This window comes from Schistocerca americana, chromosome 6 (assembly GCF_021461395.2).
Source record: "Schistocerca americana isolate TAMUIC-IGC-003095 chromosome 6, iqSchAmer2.1, whole genome shotgun sequence".
Classification (NCBI taxonomy): domain Eukaryota; kingdom Metazoa; phylum Arthropoda; class Insecta; order Orthoptera; family Acrididae; genus Schistocerca; species Schistocerca americana.
The window spans coordinates 78,220,019-78,240,138 of record NC_060124.1 but is presented as its reverse complement, the minus strand read 5'-3'; the positions used below and the strand labels follow the sequence as shown (position 1 = coordinate 78,240,138).

At 46.2% G+C, this 20,120-nt stretch overlaps 1 protein-coding gene across 1 annotated transcript in view; it reads right to left on the bottom strand.

Moving 5' to 3' along the window:
• The window catches only part of LOC124619519 (agrin), a 311,708-nt gene that overhangs the window by 49,926 nt on the left and 241,662 nt on the right, over positions 1-20,120 (bottom strand). Inside the window, exon 3 of the mRNA XM_047145966.1 lies at positions 14,310-14,454. Coding sequence (XP_047001922.1) covers positions 14,310-14,454 — 145 coding nt within the window. The remainder of the gene's footprint in view (positions 1-14,309; positions 14,455-20,120) is intronic.

Sequence of the window (20,120 nt, the reverse complement as noted above, 5' to 3'; positions counted from 1 at the left end):
ACCTTTTCTTCTACTCCTTACCCTACAACTGCATTCCAGTCGCCCATGACTATTAGATTTTCGTCCCCCTTTACATACTGCATTACCCTTTCAATATCCTCATACACTTTCTCTATCTGTTCATCTTCAGCTTGCGACGTCGGCATGTATACCTGAACTATCGTTGTCGGTGTTGGTCTGCTGTTGATTCTGATTAGAACAACCCGGTCACTGAACTGTTCAAAGTAACACACCCTCTGCCCTACCTTCCTATTCATAACGAATCCTACACCTGTTATACCACTTTCTGCTGCTGCTGATATTACCCGATACTCATCTGACCAGAAATCCTTGTCTTCCGTCCACTTCACTTCACTGACCCCTACTATATCTAGATTGAGCCTTTGCATTTCCCTTTTCAGATTTTCTAGTTTCCCTACCACGTTCAAGCGTCTGAAATTCCACGCCCCGACTCGTAGAACGTTAACCTTTCGTGGATTATTCAATCTTTTTCTCATGGTAACCTCCCCTTTGGCAGCCCCCTCCCGGAGATCCGAATGTTGGACTATTCCGAAATCTTTTGCCAATGGAGAGATCATCATGACAGTTCTTCAATTACAGGCCACATGTCCTGTGGATACACGTTACGTGTCTTTAATGCAGTGGTTTCCATTGCCTTCTGCATTCTCATGTCGTTGATCATTGCTGATTCTTCCGCCTTTAGGGGCAATTTCCCACCCCTAGGACAAGAGAGTGCCCTGAACCTCTATCCGCTCCTCCGCCCTCTTTGACAATGTAGATAGAGAGGTAAAAATTGACACACATGCTTAGAATGACATGGGGTTTTACTAGAACCATCCCATATTGCTAGACGCGTGAAAGATCTCTTGCGCGCGTCGTTTGGTGATGATCGTGTGCTCAGCCGCCACTTTCGTCATGCTTGGCCTCCCAGGTGCCCAGACCTCAGTCCGTGCGATTATTGGCTTTGGGGTTACCTGAAGTCGCAAGTGTATCGTGATCGACCGACATCTCTATGGATGCTGAAAGACAACATCCGACGCCAATGCCTCACCATAACTCCGGACATGCTTTACAGTCCTGTTCACAACATTATTACTCGACTACAGCTATTGTTGAGGAATGATGGTGGGCATATTGAGCACTTCCTGTAAAGAACATCATCTTTGCGTTGTCTTACTTTGTTATGCTAATTATTGCTATTCTGATCAGATGAAGCTCCATCTTTCGGACATTTTTTTAACTTTTGCATTTTTTCGGTTCAAATAAAATCCCGTGTCATTCCAAACAGGTGTGTCAATTTGTACCTCTCTATCTACATTATTCCGTGATTTATTCAGTTTTCAAATTTATACTGACTTTTTGATCAGCCAGTATACTCTGCGAACCACTGGGACGTGCATGGAAGAGGGTACGTCCCACTATACCAAAGATAAGGGGTTTTCCCCGTTTCATGCATGCATGGCGGGAGGGAAAATGATTGTTTAAATGCCTCGGCGCGTGCTGTAATTAATCTAATCTTATGCTTACGATCCCTATGGGAGCGATGTATAGGGGATTGTAGTGTATTTCTGGAGTCATCATTTAAAGCCGGTTCTTGACACTTTTTAAGTAGACTTTTTAGGGATAGCTTCCGTTTATGTTCAAGAGTCTGCCAGATCAGTTCTTTCACCATCTCAGAGCCACTCCCCCGTGGATCAGGCGAACCTGTTACCATTCGTGCTCCCCTTCTCTGTATACGTTCAATATCTACTGATAATCCTATCTGGTACGGGTCTCACACAACTGAGCAGTGTTCTAGGATGGGTTGTGGGAGTGTTTTTAGGCAATATCCTGGTTGCTTTTCCCCGGTATTCAACTAATAAACCCACACTAGGCCGGATTAAAGGAAGACATCAGATCAGTTCGGAGGCGTGCTGCTAGATTTTTTACTGGTGGGTTCGATCAGCATGCAAGTATTGCGGAAATGCTTCATGAATGCAAATGGGAAACGCTGTAGGGAAGACGACGTTCTTTTCGCGAGGCAGTGCTAAGGGAATGTAAACAACCAGCATTTGAGACCGTATGCAGAAGAATTATACTACCGACAAAGGACATTCCGCTTAGGGACCACGAAGATGGGAGAAATTGGGGCTCTTACGGACGCTTATAGACCATCGTTTTACCGTCGCTCTCTTTGCGAATGGAACAGGAAAGAAAATGATTAGTAGCAGTGCAAGGTACAGTCCACCATGCAGCGTACGGTGGCTTGTGGAATATATACGTAAATGTAGATATAGATACTGGAACAACACTCAACATGGCTTTTTAAAAAAAAGAAAAAAGGAAAAGTTGAAATAATTGATCGTAAGGATAATCGAGTATGTAAAGTTAACTGACTTGAAATACACCGAGGAACCAAACAAACTGGTACACCTGCCTAATATCGAGTAGGCCCCCGCGAGCACGCACAAGTGCCGCAGCACGACGTGGCATGGACTCACGTGTGAGGCAGTGCTGGAGGGAAATGACAGCATGAATCCTGCAGGGTTGTCCATACGTGGCATGGACTCATGTGTGAAGGAGTGCTGGAGGGAAATAATAGCATGGATCCTGCAGGGTTGTCCATACATCCATAAGAGTACAAGAGGGTGGAGATCTCTTATGAACAGCACGTTGCAAGGCATCCCTGATATGCTCAGTAATATACATGTCTGGGGAATTTGGTGATCAGCGGAAGTGTTTAAACTCAGGAGGGTGGTCCTGGAGCTACTCTGTAGCAATTCTGAACGCGTGGGGTGTCGCATTGTCCAGCTGGAATTGCCCAAGTACGTCGGAATGCACAATGGACACGAATGGATACAGGTGACCGGACATGATGCTTATGTACTTGTCACTTATCACAGTGGTATCTAGAGGTATCAGGGGTCGCATATCACTCCACCTGTACACGCCCCACACCATTAAAGAGCCTCCGCCAGCTTGAACAGTCTCCTGCTGTCATGGAGGGTCCATGGATTCATGAGGTTGTCTCCATACCCGTACACGTCCATCCACTCGATAAAATTTGAAACAAGACTCCTCCGGTCAGGCAACATGCTTTCAGTCATCAACAGTCCAATGTCGGTGTTGACGGGCCCAAGTGAGGCGTAAAGCTTTGTGTCGTGCAGTCATCAAGGGTACACGATTGGGCTTTCGGCTCCTAAAGCCCATATCGGTGACGTTTCGTTGAAAGGTTCGCACGCTGACACTTGTTGATGGCCCAGCACTGAAATCTGCAGCAATTTGCGGAATGGTTGCAATTCTGTCACGTTGAACGATTCTCTTCAGTCGTCGTTGCTCCTGTTTCTGCAGGATCTTTTCCCGGCCGCAGCAATGTCGCAGATTTGATGTTTTACCTGATTCCCGATATTCACAGTACACTCGTGAAATGGTCGTATGGGAAAATCGCCGCTTCATCGCTACCTCGGAGATGCTGTGTCCCACCGCTCGTGCGCCGACCATACCACGTTCAAACACTTAAATCCTGATAACCTGCCGTTGTAGCAGCAATAACCGATTTAACGACTGCGCCAGACACTTGTTGAGGCGTTGCCGTCTTCATCGCCGTATTCTGCCTGCTTACAACCTCTGTATTTGAATACGCACGCCTGTACCAGTTCCTTTGCGCTTCAGTGTAGATATCAGAATACCAGTAAATTATTACCGGAATAATTACGGTTAATCGATTAACTGCAGTTAATCCTTCATCCCTAAGTGTTAGGCGAGATAGAGAACGGCAGAGACCTGCACCACTAGGAGACGCAGAGAGGCGCGCGCCGTCTCCCTGGGCGGATTGCTGCGATGGGAGCACCAGAAATCCTGACTCGGTCTGACGACCGTCTCCGTGCCGATAGAGGAGAGCGTCGGAGGTGTTTAGACGAACGGCAGCCTGCCCACAGTCGCGGGAGCGGAGGTGTCGACGCCGACTCCGCCAGGTCTGTTCTCCTGTGTTAGGTCGGCACGGTTTCTGCGACTTCGGGTAGTAAGACGCAGCCCGTCTGTGATCTTTGACTACACGAGTGGAATCAATGTTTATGATAGCTGAATTTCAGTTAAAACTGTGTGTTAAATCTGTTTTCTTAATACCCGTTACTGATAAGAGTAGCTAATTTTTATGGCATAAAAACCACTTTGATGAAGTGTTACTTCACTTTCAATTGCTCTGGACAGGATATTTAAATTATTTTGAGAGTCCTTGAAAAGAAGAGTTAGTGATATGACACATCACGATGGTTGTAATTACGAGCCTACAACCTTCCTGTGTAATGATGCAAAAGCATGGCGCCCCGCACTGTCACCCTCGGGCTGCTAGGCGGCGCTTCACGAAGCAAGAGAAAAACAACGGCCAGAGCTCACAGGTTCACGTGACGTGTAAGATGAGTTAATGATGTCACATTGGCACCAGATTTCACCATAGTTCTGGTGAAAACGCCAAGGTCGACGTGTCACCCCACGGTATGATCATCACACCCCCTCTTACCCACATATCACCCCTTCTTTTGACGCCTCTGCGATGACGGCCAGAACCGCGACGGCCAGTGTTGAAACCACGCGGGATTCTTATACACTCCTGGAAATGGAATAAAGAACACATTGACAGCGGTGTGTCAGACCCACCATACTTGCTCCGGACACTGCGAGAGGGCTGTACAAGCAATGATCACACGCACGGCACAGCGGACACACCAGGAACCGCGGTGTTGGCCGTCGAATGACGCTAGCTGCGCAGCATTTGTGCACCGCCGCCGTCAGTGTCAGCCAGTTTGCCGTGGCATACGGAGCTCCATCGCAGTCTTTAACACTGGTAGCATGCCGCGACAGCGTGGACGTGAACCGTATGTGCAGTTGACGGACTTTGAGCGAGGGCGTATAGTGGGCATGCGGGAGGCCGGGTGGACGTACCGCCGAATTGCTCAACACGTGGGGCGTGAGGTCTCCACAGTACATCGATGTTGTCGCCAGTGGTCGGCGGAAGGTGCACGTGCCCGTCGACCTGGGACCGGACCGCAGCGACGCACGGATGCACGCCAAGACCGTAGGATCCTACGCAGTGCCGTAGGGGACCGCACCGCCACTTCCCAGCAAATTAGGGACACTGTTGCTCCTGGGGTATCGGCGAGGACCATTCGCAACCGTCTCCATGAAGCTGGGCTACGGTCCCGCACACCGTTAGGCCGCCTTCCGCTCACGCCCCAACATCGTGCAGCCCGCCTCCAGTGGTGTCGCGACAGGCGTGAATGGAGCGAATGGAGACGTGTCGTCTTCAGCGATGAGAGTCGCTTCTGCCTTGGTGCCAATGATGGTCGTATGCGTGTTTGGCGCCGTGCAGGTGAGCGCCACAGTCAGGACTGCATACGACCGAGGCACACAGGGCCAACACCCGGCATCATGGTGTGGGGAGCGATCTCCTACACTGGCCGTACACCACTGGTGATCGTCGAGGGGACACTGAATAGTGCACGGTACATCCAAACCGTCATCGAACCCATCGTTCTACCATTCCTAGGCCGGCAAGGGAACTTGCTGTTCCAACAGGACAATGCACGTCCGCATGTATCCCGTGCCACCCAACGTGCTCTAGAAGGTGTAAGTCAACTACCCTGGCCAGCAAGATCTCCGGATCTGTCCCCCATTGAGCATGTTTGGGACTGGATGAAGCGTCGTCTCACGCGGTCTGCACGTCCAGCACGAACGCTGGTCCAACAGAGGCGCCAGGTGGAAATGGCATGGCAAGCCGTTCCACAGGACTACATCCAGCATCTCTGCGATCGTCTCCATGGGAGAATAGCAGCCTGCATTGCTGCGAAAGGTGGATATACACTGTACTAGTGCCGACATTGTGCATGCTCTGTTGCCTGTGTCTATGTGCCTGTGGTTCTGTCAGTGTGATCATGTGATGTATCTGACCCCAGGAATGTGTCAATAAAGTTTCCCCTTCCTGGGACAATGAATTCACGGTGTTCTTATTTCAATTTCCAGGAGTGTATTCGCGGTCCGAATGACAGTTGTCAGTGCGGTGAGCAACAGGATGTCGTTCTTGACAGTCTTTGACGCTGCTGACGCGCCCTGATGTTTCAGCCCCTCTCTGAGGATATTGCGAGGCTGCATCGGCATTGAACGTGATCGCACCCCATTGGTGGGCAGCGCTACTCCAATTTTTGCTCTCATGTATGGGTTGCAACCACAAGGGACAATTCAAAATCATTCGACGAAATTTGAACGTGATCTGAAGCAGCTAACTGTGCTTATGCTGTTTTAGCTCTCCCGTTTCACGCCCTCCTGTGGCATGATCACAAAGGAAAGCGGCATTGACAAGTGCACGAATACAATGGTGAAGAGTCCCTTTAAGACCCCATTGATCGGCAATACCCTCAGTGGCACCTGCGCACATTTATTGAGAATTTTAAAAATGTGCCTTTACAGTGAAGACCTGCAAAGTAGCTCTAGGTGCCTGTAGATGGGCAAACTTCTTCGCGCCCCTCTGATGCAATGAACTTCTCACTCTGGCCTTCTTTTCCCTTGTGTCGACGCCTTGCTGTCTGAAGCGTCGTCCATCTTGAGGGTGATGTCGCAGGGTCCCATGCTTTTGTACCATTACAGAGGACAGTTGTAAGCACCTATGAATCAAATTTCAAACTCCTGCATTGCAATGGAATACTGTTATGAGGTTTCGAAAAAGTGATCATTTAATCCTGTAGCACAGTGTAGAAATCTTGGAACATAGCTGGGTGGAGAGTAGGTTCAGTTCCAGTAGTACCATTCCTAGCGTGAATATGATTTTGCTCTTTCTTTTGTGCTTTCTGTTCCATATGAAATACATGTAATGTGAATATATGAACTCTCCAAATCATCATGCAAGCTGTATTTTTAAACCTTTATTCTTCAGTGTATAATTTACAGGCTGCTGGTAATAACAGTATAAATATTTTATTGAGGAATATATTATTTACTCGAAATTTTCGATTTATAAAAACCATGTGTGCTCCAAATCCCACTAACGACTGTTTACTTTAGAATTAACATACCTTACCTGTTTAATTCAAATTGTTGTCGTTGTATGTATTCCAGAATTTTCGAATCTTTAAATGTAATCCTTTGAAGTAACCAGTGTCGCAGTCTTGGAGCCCTAATTTTTTTCGTTACAAAAGTGTACAATACTCCTAAGATAGTTTACGAAATATTTCAGTTACAAAGTTTGAGTTCTAGGAAAATATTGACGGCTTTTGTAAATCTTATTGCACGCTAAAACTTTGACCCATGCCGTAAAACCTTCGTATGCACTGCTGAAGAATACGGAGTTTATAATTAGTCAGTATTGCTGTGTGGTATGGGATCCTTACCAGACAGAACTGACACAGGACACCGAGAAACTTCAAAGAAGGCCAGCTCGTTTTATATTATCGCGGAATGGGGAGAAAATGTCACGGAAATGAAAACGAAAAGGGGTGGCAGTTGTAAAGAGATCTTTTAACGAAATAGTCATTCCACCGCAGTCTGGAGCGTCTCTAGACCCGTCTTTGGCCGGGAATCTCATTGACTGGAGTAGAATAGTTATCAGTGATGAGCCCCGCTTGAACTGTGATTCAGTGCCCAGCGAAGACGAGTCTGGAGACGCCTCTGACGACGACGATGACGATGATGTTTGGTTTGTGGGGCGCTCAACTCGGCAGTTATCAGCACCCGTACAAATTCCCAACCTTTGCTCAGTCCGATCTCGCCACTCTCAGGAATGATAATGAAATGATGAGGACAACACAAACATCCAGTCATCTCGAGGCAGGTGAAAATCCCTGACCCCGCCGAGAATCGAACCAGTACCCCGGGCTCGGGAAGCGAGAACGCGACCGCTGGACCACGAGCTGCGGACGCGTCTGACAACGGTGGTATACCAACCTTACTGTCCTCCGCCATATGGACGGACAATCATGAGTGATGGTCCGGGGTGCCATTTCTTTTCATAGCGGGGTCTCTCTGGTTGTCATTTACGGTACCCTTGCTGCACAGCTGTACATCGAGGATATTCAACGCCCCGGTTTATTACCCTTCACGGCAAGCCATCCTGAGCTCAAATTTCAACAAAATTATAGCCTCCCGCACACGGCGATAGTTTCTACCGTGCTTGCCAAATCCTACCTTGGCCAGCTAGGTCGCCAGAACTCTCCCCAACTGAGAACTTTTGGAGCATTACGGGATTTTGACAATCTAATGCGCCAATTGGAGAGAACTTGGCACGATATTCCTTAGGAGGATGTCGAACAACTCTCAATCGATGCCATGCTTCCGATAGAAGCCATAGGTGGACCAACGCGTTATTGACTTGCTCAATTTGTGAAGCTCTTTCTCTTGAATAAATCATCCAAATTTTATGAAATTGTAATAATTTGTTTGTCTGTACATGTACACCACATCTACCGATTTTCATCCCATTCGGATAATTCCTCCGTGGTGCCTTTTTTGAAATTGTTTTAGAGTTTATTTCTCAATCGACGAACGAACTTTATAAAGAAAAAGACTATCGAGGAACACGAATCAGGTCAGTAAAGTTGCAATGACACAAAGGAAGAATGGTAATGGAGAGGAAAAAGAGAGTAAATGTAAACCAAGTCGTAGGACATCACTTCTACATCTACATCTACATCCATACTCCGCAGGCCACCTGACGGCGTGTGGCGGAGGGTACCTTGCGTACCTCTATCGGTTCTCCCTTCTATTCCAGTCTCGCATTGTTCGTGGAAAGAAGGATTGTCGGTATGCTTCTGTGTGGGCTCTAATCTCTCTGATTTTATCCTCATGGTCTCTTCGCGAGATATACGTAGTAGGGAGCAATATACTGCTTGACTCCTCGGTGAAGGTATGTTCTCGAAACTTCACCAAAAGCCCGTACCGAACTACTGAGCGTCTCTCCTGCAGAGTCTTCCACTGGAGTTTATCTATCATCTCCGTAACGCTTTCGCGATTACTAAATGATCCTGTAACGAAGCGTGCTGCTTTCCCTTGGATCCTCTCTATCTCTTCTATCAACCCTATCTGGTACGGATCCCACACTGCTGAGCAGTATTCAAGCAGTGGGCGAACAAGCGTACTGTAACCTACTTCCTTTGTTTTCGGATTGCATTTCCTTAGGATTCTTCCAATGAATCTCAGTCTGGCATCTGCTTTACCGACGATCAACTTTATATGATCATTCCATTTTAAATCACTCCTAATGCGTACTCCCAGATAATTTATGGAATTAACTGCTTTCAGTTGCTGACCTGCTATATTGTAGCTAAATGATAAGGGGTTTAGAATGAGATTTTCACTCTGCAGCGGAGTGTGCGCTGATAGCTCAGATGGTAGAGCACTTGTCCGCGAAAGGCAAAGGTCCCGAGTTCGAGTCTCGGTCGGGCACACAGTTTTAATCTGCCAGGAAGTTTCATATCAGCGCACACTCCGCTGCAGAGTGAAAATCTCATTCTGGAAACATCCCCCAGGCTGTGGCTAAGCCATGTCTCCGCAATATCCTTTCTTTCAGGAGTGCTAGTTCTGCAAGGAGAGCTTCTGTAAAGTTTGGAAGGTAGGAGACGAGGTACTGGCAGAAGTAAAGCTGTGAGTACCGGGCGTGAGTCGTGCTTCGGTAGCTCAGATGGTAGAGCACTTGCCCGCGAAAGGCAAAGGTCCCGAGTTCGAGTCTCGGTTGGGCACACAGTTTTAATCTGCCAGGAAGTTTCGATAAGGGAACTTTCTTTCTATGTATTCGCAGCATATTACACTTGTCTAGATTGAGATTCAATTGCTATTCCCTGCACCATGCGTCAATTTGTTGCAGATCCTCCTGCATTTCAGTACAATTTTCCATTGTTACAACCTCTCGATATACCACAGCATCATCCGAAAAGGCCTCAGTGAACTTCCGATGTCATCCACAAGGTCATTTACGTATATTGTGAACAGCAACGGTCCTACGACTCCCCTGCGGCACACCTGAAATCACTCTTACTTCGGAAGACTTCTCTCCATTGAGAATGACGTGCTGTGTTCTGTTATCTAGGAACTCTTCAATCCAATCACACAATTGGTCTGATAGTCCTGGTTGCACATGCGCGCTCGTCCAGTAGCTACTGTGTAAGCCAGACTTCGAGTCAATTCCCGGCATCCGGGGTAGGAAGCTTTCGTCCTGTCAGCCAAACGTGAAGCGGACTGGACCGACCGCTTCATTTTCGAGGTAGAGGGATTTTCGCAGGATAGCAGATGGACTGGCAGCAGCCGTGGGAAATCAACTTCAAAGGTTTGGAAGGAAGCAGCTCTTAGTGATAACTGGAAATGGCCAGTGGCAGTATTTGAATTCCGTCTTCGAGGCTAATTATCCGAGAGGCCTGAGTGTTGGAATAAGTGAGGAAAACAGTTTCGGAGCTCGCGAAATCAGGGGACGGCCGGCAGTCCTTGTAGCATGGAGGATGTCAGTTTAGTGCCCCCGGGGACGGAGGAGGCATTGCGGAGTGCATTTACAAGTCGGCAGTCTGTGGTATCGATGATAAATAAAGTGAGTCTCCTCGTGAGGCAAGTTTCGAAAGAGCTACATGTGCGTACCCGAGGCTCATATCGGACCCGGCTCAGTCGGCAACAGAAACCAAAACATTGCATTGAAACAAGCGTTCAGTTCATAGTGCTGTGGAATGTGGAAAAAATCGCAAATTGGCATTCATAAGAAGAAGAACAACACCAAAAATGCAACAGGAGCGTAATATATAAGAAATTGTCCACGTAACCTGCCACTGATGATGCCTTGCAGAAAATAGAGGCGAAACGTGTATGGCACTAAAATTGTGTTTTATTCAGTTGCTGTCAGACGGTCCATAAGAAAAAATTATCAATATACCGTAATGCAGTAAATTCAATTTTGTTCCAACGAAAATAGTTCTTGATTGTATCCTCCTCATTTTTAACTTCAGGTAGTTATTCTATTTTGTTTACAGAGGAGATTGTCGGTGAGAGAGACTGGAAAACAAGTTTGAGACCTGTTTGCGGTGCTCGTTTTGCAATCCAGTTGTCGGATCTGTGGGTCTTGGAAGTAGCGGGACTTCTACAAGACAATGGTTAGTGGTTTATGAGTAGTGACGATTTTAGCCACGTTCAAGGCGAGGTTGGCGACCATTTTCTAGAGTGGTAGTATATGTGCAGCAGTGCATAGAAGTAATCTGGGACCACCAAAAACCTTTTGTAGATAAAGCTACGGAGCAGTAGGTAGGGTTATTGATGTTGCGCGCCGCTCATAGCTCTAGTGTGGGCGCGAGTGCGACTTCGCGCCACGACACGGAGACTCCGAGGCGCGGACCAGAAGGGACATTTCAAAGTCTTTGCGACGTGTCCTTTGTCTTTGGACTTGCTAAAAAATTCCTGTGTAGCAGTTATGTGGGAACTTGAATTATACTGATGTAAAATGTCTGACGGACAGCAAAATAAAATTTGAAATAGTTTGTCGTTGACAACTCCTTCCGTTCTCTAGAAGAATCTTATTTATTATATACTGAAAAACCAACTAAGTGGCTATAATGTTTTTACTGAGCTGTTCTGATTGCTATGAGCTCATTTCGAACCCCATGGTCATTTTCAAGGTATTTGCAAAAAATTCAGTCTTGAAACAAATGTTTTTGTACATTTTCGTTATTTACATATTACGTTACAGTTTTGAATTGCTTACAGCTTAGCGTATCGTTATTTCTGTGCTGTCGAAATGTTAATATAGGTGGAGATGTATTAACCTTTCAGTAATTAATAATTGTAACGTAATTTGTAAATAACTAAAATGTACAAAAACGTTTGTTTCAAGATTGCATTTTTTGCATGTAGCTTGAAAATGGCCATGGGGTTCGAAATTAACTCATAGCAATAAAAACATTATAGCCACGTAATTTGCTTTTCATTATATAATGTCCTTACAAGGCATATGCAACGCTGCAGGCCCGTGAGAATTAAAAAAGAATTCTATTTATGTAATACCAGCCTTTCTCCTACGGCTTCGCCCACGTATGTGTTCAGCACATATATTGGACAAACGTCATCCTTCCCCTCTCTGCATCCACCCGTTCGTTCCTCCGTCTGTCCACTTCATCCTCCCATCTCTACCTGTCTCCTCCTCCTCCTCCTCACTCCCTCTATTCATCTCCTCCTCTCCCTCCCTTCGTCCATTTCCTCCACCTCTCTGACCATATCTTCCTCCCTCGCCTTCTGACCATATCCTTTTCTCCCTCTCTCTTTCCATTTCGGCCTCTCCTCTTCCTTTTTCACCCACCCACTGCCACTTCACACCTTCCACCTGCCTCATGCATCTCCCCCTCCTCCTCTGTCCATTTCTTCCTCCCTCTCGCTCTGTCCATTCCCTCTACTATCCATTTCAGCCTGCCCCTTGCCATGCACATGCAGCCCCTGTTATACGGTTCGATAAAGCAGACTGATACTACACCCGCAGCATGGCTGTCATGCAGGGCAGGCTACACATCAAGGGCTTGAAAACCATTTATTTACCTCTGACATAGAGGTCACTATGCAAAGCAGTTTGATAAAGCAGCCCAGCACAATTTGAACACAACAGGCCTGTCATGTAGGGCAGCCTGCATGTTTGGGCCTGGAAAACCATTCTTGCCCCTAAAATATAGGCTGTCCTGCAAAGGAAATTTATTTCACAGGCCAATATTGTTCCCACACAGTATGCAATTGTGCTGGGCATCCTGTATGCCAGGGAAAAAAAAAACGTTTTTGGCCATATTTCCCCTCCTGTTGGAGCTGGGAGGTTATAAACCCCACAGTACTGATACTTGTGAGGTCTGCTGTTTCTGTGTGAAATTTGGTTGAAATCGATCCAGGGATTTGGGAGTAGATCCCAGACACACACACATACACTCTGCTTTATATGAAAATATATAACACAAGTAAAAAGTAGTGGAGAGGAATAACTGATTTACATATGTATTAGGGAAAAATTACCTTGCAAATAATCAGCATGTAGTCATATTCGTATACCAGTACGAAACGACTTGTTCACACAAGTAAGAATAATCACAGAAATGTTCCACGGAACACTAAACTAATTAACTTTAGATACGGTAATAGACCTCTGAAAGTGTTCTCCTAACACAAACCATGTACCAGATGCAGACACTTTTGACAAAACGAATCTCAAGCGTAACTGGATCTAGTCTCGAAGAAAATTATATTTAACAGGACAGTTGGGGACGATCAGACAGATGGTGATGTGAGGGGTACAGGATGCCTAACTGGGAAGAACATACGGATCACAAGACTACTACGATTAGTGAACACGATTTGGACTTTATCATCCTGAGTGTAACACCATAATCGACTCCATCGAAAAGTTAGATATTGATGTAAAATGCATGCAACTTAGCAGTTCAGTCTCTTTGGGCATATGGAGTATCCTCATAGATATGCGAATGGCTTTATGCACGTTTTAATAACAGAGGACAGTATGTTCTACTGGATAGTAACTGCTCTACAGAAAAAAAAAAGTTGCGTCTAAGAGCGGATGTACTTCAAGGAAGTACAATACAACCACTAATTCTTTAAAAGCCTCATTTTCGACATTGGCTATGTTTATTAAATTCTACTATTCCAATTTCAGCCTTTTGGTCATTTTAAAGTGGATAACAGCTACGAACAATATACACCGGGCTAAATATACCAGTAACATGTCCGCACCCGGTAGCTGAGTGGTCAGCGCGACATAACGTCAATCCTAAGGACCTGGGTTCGATTCCTGGCTAGGTAGGAGATTTTCTCCGCTCAGGGACTGCGTGATGTGTTGTCCTAATCATCATCATTTCATCCCCATCGATGCGCAAGTCACCGAAGTGGCACCGACTAAGAAGACTTGCACCCGGCGAATGGTCTACCCGACGGGAGGCCCTAGCCACACATTTTATTTACCGCTAATATAATACATACCCACTTACAAACGAGCAAAAGGTTGAAATTGGAAGAGTGGGTTTTTAATAACCGTACAGTCAATGGCGAAAATGAAGTCTTTCAAAGAATTTTACGAGACTGTGAACCCACAGCAAATATAATTGTGAGAGTCACTAATATTCTCAGTACAGGAAACAGTTTCTCGGATAGGACCCCCGGCGCTATCAGACGGCTAGCTGATGACGCTGTTGACTACAGAACAGCACTACTGTTGCAGGTGCATAGGTAACCCCGGAACGACTTGGACGTAATTAACGTATAGGAGTGATGGAACTTCAATGTGGACGTCCTGTATGCACGGTGCGCTGCGCTGTGCTGGCTTGCCTCACCTGCAGACCTCGACCTGGAGCATACACCTGTTGAGGTAGGTGCGGCCGTCGTTGCCGCAGACTGGCTCGTTCTCACGGCCGCAGCGGTGGCTGCAGCTGGCGCCCTCTGCCCGCGAGCACTTCTCGGGGGGAACCACCGTCACGCCTGCCAACACAACACACAACTAGGGTTACTCAAAGGCCGGTATTGCACTATCACATTTCTTTGTCAAAGATTTGATCAAAGATGTGATCCAATATTCCGTCCAATATATTTGACAAAGATCTTTGACGTAGTGCTGGAAGGGGTATTACACTGTCATCAAATTTTTCGTCAAAGTTCAAGATGGCTGACAACAACTTGTTACAACCGCAGCAGTTCTACGTACTCCAATTGCATTGTGTGCACATGCGGAAAAGAAGTGGGGGAAAAAATGGAACCATACATACGAGGTTGACAGTCTTAAAAGTCCTGGGATTACAACTCGATAATAAATTCAGTTGGGAGGAGCACACCACAGAACTGTAGAAAGGCCTTAACAAATCTGTATTTGCAATTCGAGTGTTAGCAGACATAGGAAACATAAAAATGAAAAAGCTTGCATACTTTCATTCCATAATGTCACATGGGATAATATTTTGGGGTAAATCTTGAAGTCAAACAAGTTTTCAAGGTCCAAAAGCGTGTAGTACGTATAATTTGTGGAGTAAATTCACGGACCTCCTGCAGAAACCTCTTCAAAGAACTGGGTTTACTAACTACTGCCTCTCAGTATATTTACTTCTTAATGAAATTTGTCGTAAATAATATATCTCTTTTTCCAACAAACAACTCAGTTCATACATACAATACCAGGAACAAAAATGATCTGCACAAGGACTTAAAAGCGTCTGTGATCTATTCTGTTACTCGTTTTATTCTCTGTGGGTGTTTTTAGTATTTGGAAAAAGGGACCGATGACCATCGCAGTCTGGTCCCTTTAATCCCACAAACCAACCAACTTACTTTAGTTCAAAAAGGGGTCCACTACTCAGGAACACCCATCTTCAATAATTTGCCAGGAAACATAAAAAATTTAGTTAGAAATAAAGATCAGTTTAAAAGGAGCCTGAAAGACTTACTACTGGCCAACTCCTTCTACTCCATTGGCGAAATTTTTAATAGAAACAAATGAGCTATTGTACACTCCTGGAAATTGAAATAAGAACACCGTGAATTCATTGTCCCAGGAAGGGGAAACTTTATTGACACAGCCCTGGGGTCAGATACATCACATGATCACACTGACAGAACCACAGGCACATAGACACAGGCAACAGAGCATGCACAATGTCGGCACTAGTACAGTGTATATCCACCTTTCGCAGCAATGCAGGCTGCTATTCTCCCATGGAGACGATCGTAGAGATGCTGGATGTAGTCCTGTGGAACGGCTTGCCATGCCATTTCCGCCTGGCGCCTCAGTTGGACCAGCGTTCGTGCTGGACGTGCAGACCGCGTGAGACGACGCTTCATCCAGTCCCAAACATGCTCAATGGGGGACAGATCCGGAGATCTTGCTGGCCAGGGTAGTTGACTTACACCTTCTAGAGCACGTTGGGTGGCACGGGATACATGCGGACGTGCATTGTCCTGTTGGAACAGCAAGTTCCCTTGCCGGTCTAGGAATGGTAGAACGATGGGTTCGATGACGGTTTGGATGTACCGTGCACTATTCAGTGTCCCCTCGACGATCACCAGTGGTGTACGGCCAGTGTAGGAGATCGCTCCCCACACCATGATGCCGGGTGTTGGCCCTGTGTGCCTCGGTCGTATGCAGTCCTGATTGTGGCACTCACCTGCACGGCGCCAAACACGCATACAACCATCATTGGCACCAAGGCAGAAGCGACTCTCATCGCTGAAGACGACACGTCTCCATTCGTCCCTCCATTCACGCCTGTCGCGACACCACTGGAGGCGGGCTGCACGATGTTGGGGCGTGAGCGGAAGACGGCCTAACGGTGTGCGGGACCGTAGCCCAGCTTCATGGAGACGGTTGCGAATGGTCCTCGCCGATACCCCAGGAGCAACAGTGTCCCTAATTTGCTGGGAAGTGGCGGTGCGGTCCCCTACGGCACTGCGTAGGATCCTACTGTCTTGGCGTGCATCCGTGCGTCGCTGCGGTCCGGGCCCAGGTCGACGGGCACGTGCACCTTCCGCCGACCACTGGCGACAACATCGATGTACGGTGGAGACCTCACGCCCCACGTGTTGAGCAATTCGGCGGTACGTCCACCCGGCCTCCCGCATACCCACTATACGCCCTCGCTCAAAGTCCGTCAACTGCACATACGGTTCACGTCCACGCTGTCGCGGCATGCTACCAGTGTTAAAGACTGCGATGGAGCTCCGTATGCCACGGCAAACTGGCTGACACTGACGGCGGCGGTGCACAAATGCTGCGCAGCTAGCGCCATTTGACGGCCAACACCGCGGTTCCTGGTGTGTCCGCTGTGCCGTGCGTGTGATCATTGCTTGTACAGCCCTCTCGCAGTGTCCGGAGCAAGTATGGTGGGTCTGACACACCGGTGTCAATGTGTTCTTTTTTCCATTTCCAGGAGTGTATTTATTCATACTATTAGTATTGTTATTTCTGCTTAAAAAAAATCGACATGTTCCACATCCACGAGGCTCTCCTCAGCACGGATCTATGTAACGAAAAACTAATCTAATCTGGGTGAAGCCGTGGGTTTTACGACGACACGATAAATGCATTCAACAAAACTTGTTACGTGAGCTTACAGTGGAAGACGTCAAGTCGTACATCAATTACTTAAGAATGGATGAGCATACATTTCTGTATGTGCTCAATGAAGTGTATCCTCATATCACAAAGCACAATATTCACTTAAGAACTGCTACATCTTCTGAAGACAGGCTCACTATAACACTCCCGTTCCTTGCTACAGGAGAGGGTTATGTTAGGTTAGGTTAGGTTAGATCAGGTTAGGTCTCCAATCTTCTTAATCTATTTTTGTATTCAGGGTGCCTCACGTTGTAAAGCGCCTCATCAGCTTCAGATATCTCTATTAATTTTGTAGTTGTCGGCACATACCAATTGTATTTACCGGCAATGGTTATAAAAACACTACAGACGACAGTACGCTGCAGCGATGCTAGCGCTCCATGTGCTAACATGTCACATTGCAGTGAACAGAAGACAAGCGGTTTCTTTGATCAAATATACAGCGAGGCCCTAGATTTGTTCAAATATTGGACGACATTTGACAAAGTCCCTATTACACTATCAAATATCTTTGACAAAGATATTGGACAAAGATATTGGACAAAGAAATTTGATAGTGTAATACCGGCCAAACGGGAAGAAAAGGAACGCAAGCAGTGCTACCACAAGCCATGTGCAAATTAGCAAGTCGATTAATGCACTAGAGTTTTACCATTTCCTAAATTTTATGTCCCTCTCTGTGTACCGACTTGACAGCAAATCCTAGGAAGTTCTGGTCTTACGTGAAATCAGTAAGTGGATCGAAACAGCATATCAGGCACTCTGGGATGATAATGGCATTGAAACAGAGGATGACAGGCGTAAAGTTGAAATACTAAACACCTTTTTCCCAAGCTGCACTGCGGTTCCTTCTTAAATCCTCGCACGAACGAAAAAGTGGCTGACATCGAAATAAGTGTCCAAGGAATAGAAAAGCAACTGAAATCACTCAACAGAGGAAAGTCCACTGGACCTGACGGGATACCAATTCGATTCTACACAGAGTACGTGAAAGAACTTGCCCCCGTTCTAAGAGCCGTGTACCGCAAGTCTCTAGAGGAACGGAAGGTTCGAAATGATTGGAAAAGAGCACAGGTAGTTCCAGTTTTCAAGAAGGGTCGTCGAGCAGATGCGCAAAACTATAGGCCTATATCTCTGACACCGATCTGTTGCAGAATTTTAGAACATGATCGCGTATCATGTCATTTCTGGAAACCCAGAATCTACTCAGTAAGAATCAACATGGATTCCGGAAACAGCGATCGTGTGAGACCCAACTCCCTTTATTTGTTCATGAGACCCAGAAAATATTAGATACAGGTTCCCAGGTAGATGCCATTTTTCTTGACTTCCGGAAGGCGTTCGATACATTTCCGCACTGTCGCCTGACAAAGTAAGAGCCTACGAAATATCACACCAGCTGTGTGGCTGGGTTGAAGAGTTTTTAGCAAACAGAACACAGCATGTTGGTCTCAATTGAGAGACGTCTACAGACATTAAAGTAACTTCTGGCGTGCCACAGGGGATGTTATGGGACAATTGCTTTTCACAATATGTATAAATGACCTAGTAGATACTGTCGGAAGTTCTATGCGGCTTTTCGGGGATGATGCTGTAGTACACAGAGAAGTTGCAGCATTAGAAAATTGTAGCGAAATGCAGGAAGATCTGCAGCGGATAGGCACTTGGTGCAGGGAGTGGCAACTGACCCTTAACATAGACAAATGAAATGTATTGCGAATACATAGAAAGAAAGATCCTTTATTGTATGATTATATGATAGCGGAACAAACACTGGTAGCAGTTACTTCTGTAAAATATCTGGGAGTATGCGTGCGGAACGATTTGAAGTGGAATGATCATATAAAATTAATTGTTGGTAAGGCGGGTGCCAGGTTGAGATTCATTGGGAGTATCCTTAGAAAATGTAGTCCATCAACAAAGGAGGTGGCTTACAAAACACTCGTTCGACCTATACATGAGTAATGCTCAAAAGTGTGGGATCCGTACCAGGTCGGGTTGACAGAGGAGATAGAGGAGATCCAAAGAAGAGCGGTGTGTTTCGTCAAAGGGTTATTTGGTAAGCGTGATAGCGTTACGGAGATGTTTAGCAAACTCAAGTGGCAGACTCTGAAAGAGAGGCGCTCTGCATCGCGGTGTAGCTTGCTGTCCAGGTTTCGAGAGGGTGCGTTTCTGGATGAGGTGTCGAATATATTGCTTCCTCCTACTTATACCTCCCGAGGAGATCACGAATGTAAAATTAGTGAGATTCGAGCGCGCGCGGGGGCTTTCCGGCAGTCGTTCTTCCCGCGAACCATACGCGACTGAAACAGGAATGGGAGGTAATGACAGTGGCACGTTAAGTGCCTCCCGCCACACACCGTTGGGTGGCTTGCGGAGTATAAATGTAGATGGAGATGTAGATGAAATGGTCGCGTCTGTGGCAATCTGGATTAGTAGTAATAAAACGTCCAACTTTTGTTACAGAGTCGATTTATTTATGACACCAAATGTTACAGCAATTACACTGCGTCTTTAATTGTGTTTAGATGAAATCTCTAACTACTGAATTTTGAAAATAATCTACAGATTTTATCTATAGACAACTCGAGATGGAAGATACCTTCTGAAACATGTAGTGTGAAGAATATGAAAGTAACTAAAATGCAACATTTTATTACTTTTTAGCAGTGCACCTAGCTGGGGCAGTCTGCATGAGTTACCTGGTTTAGTACTCATTAAGTATTACTTCACTTTGGGACCCTTACTCTTGATTAGATTTGTTTTTCTATTGACTCCATTTTATTATCACCATCATCACTATTATTACGTGTGATTTTGTAATTGTTATTGTTATTTGTATACTCTGCTTAAACTTCTCGTTGCTTAAGGTGTGTCACGTGACACAGTTTTGCCACAATGACTGTCGCCTGCAACAGGTCGGGAGACAGGGAGCAGTGGTCTGGTCTGCCAATATTTACACAGGTGGAACGAGGTTTTGCCCACTGCATTTGGCACGTAAAGCGTAGCCTGTAGACTTTAGAACTTGTGACAAGTGCAACCT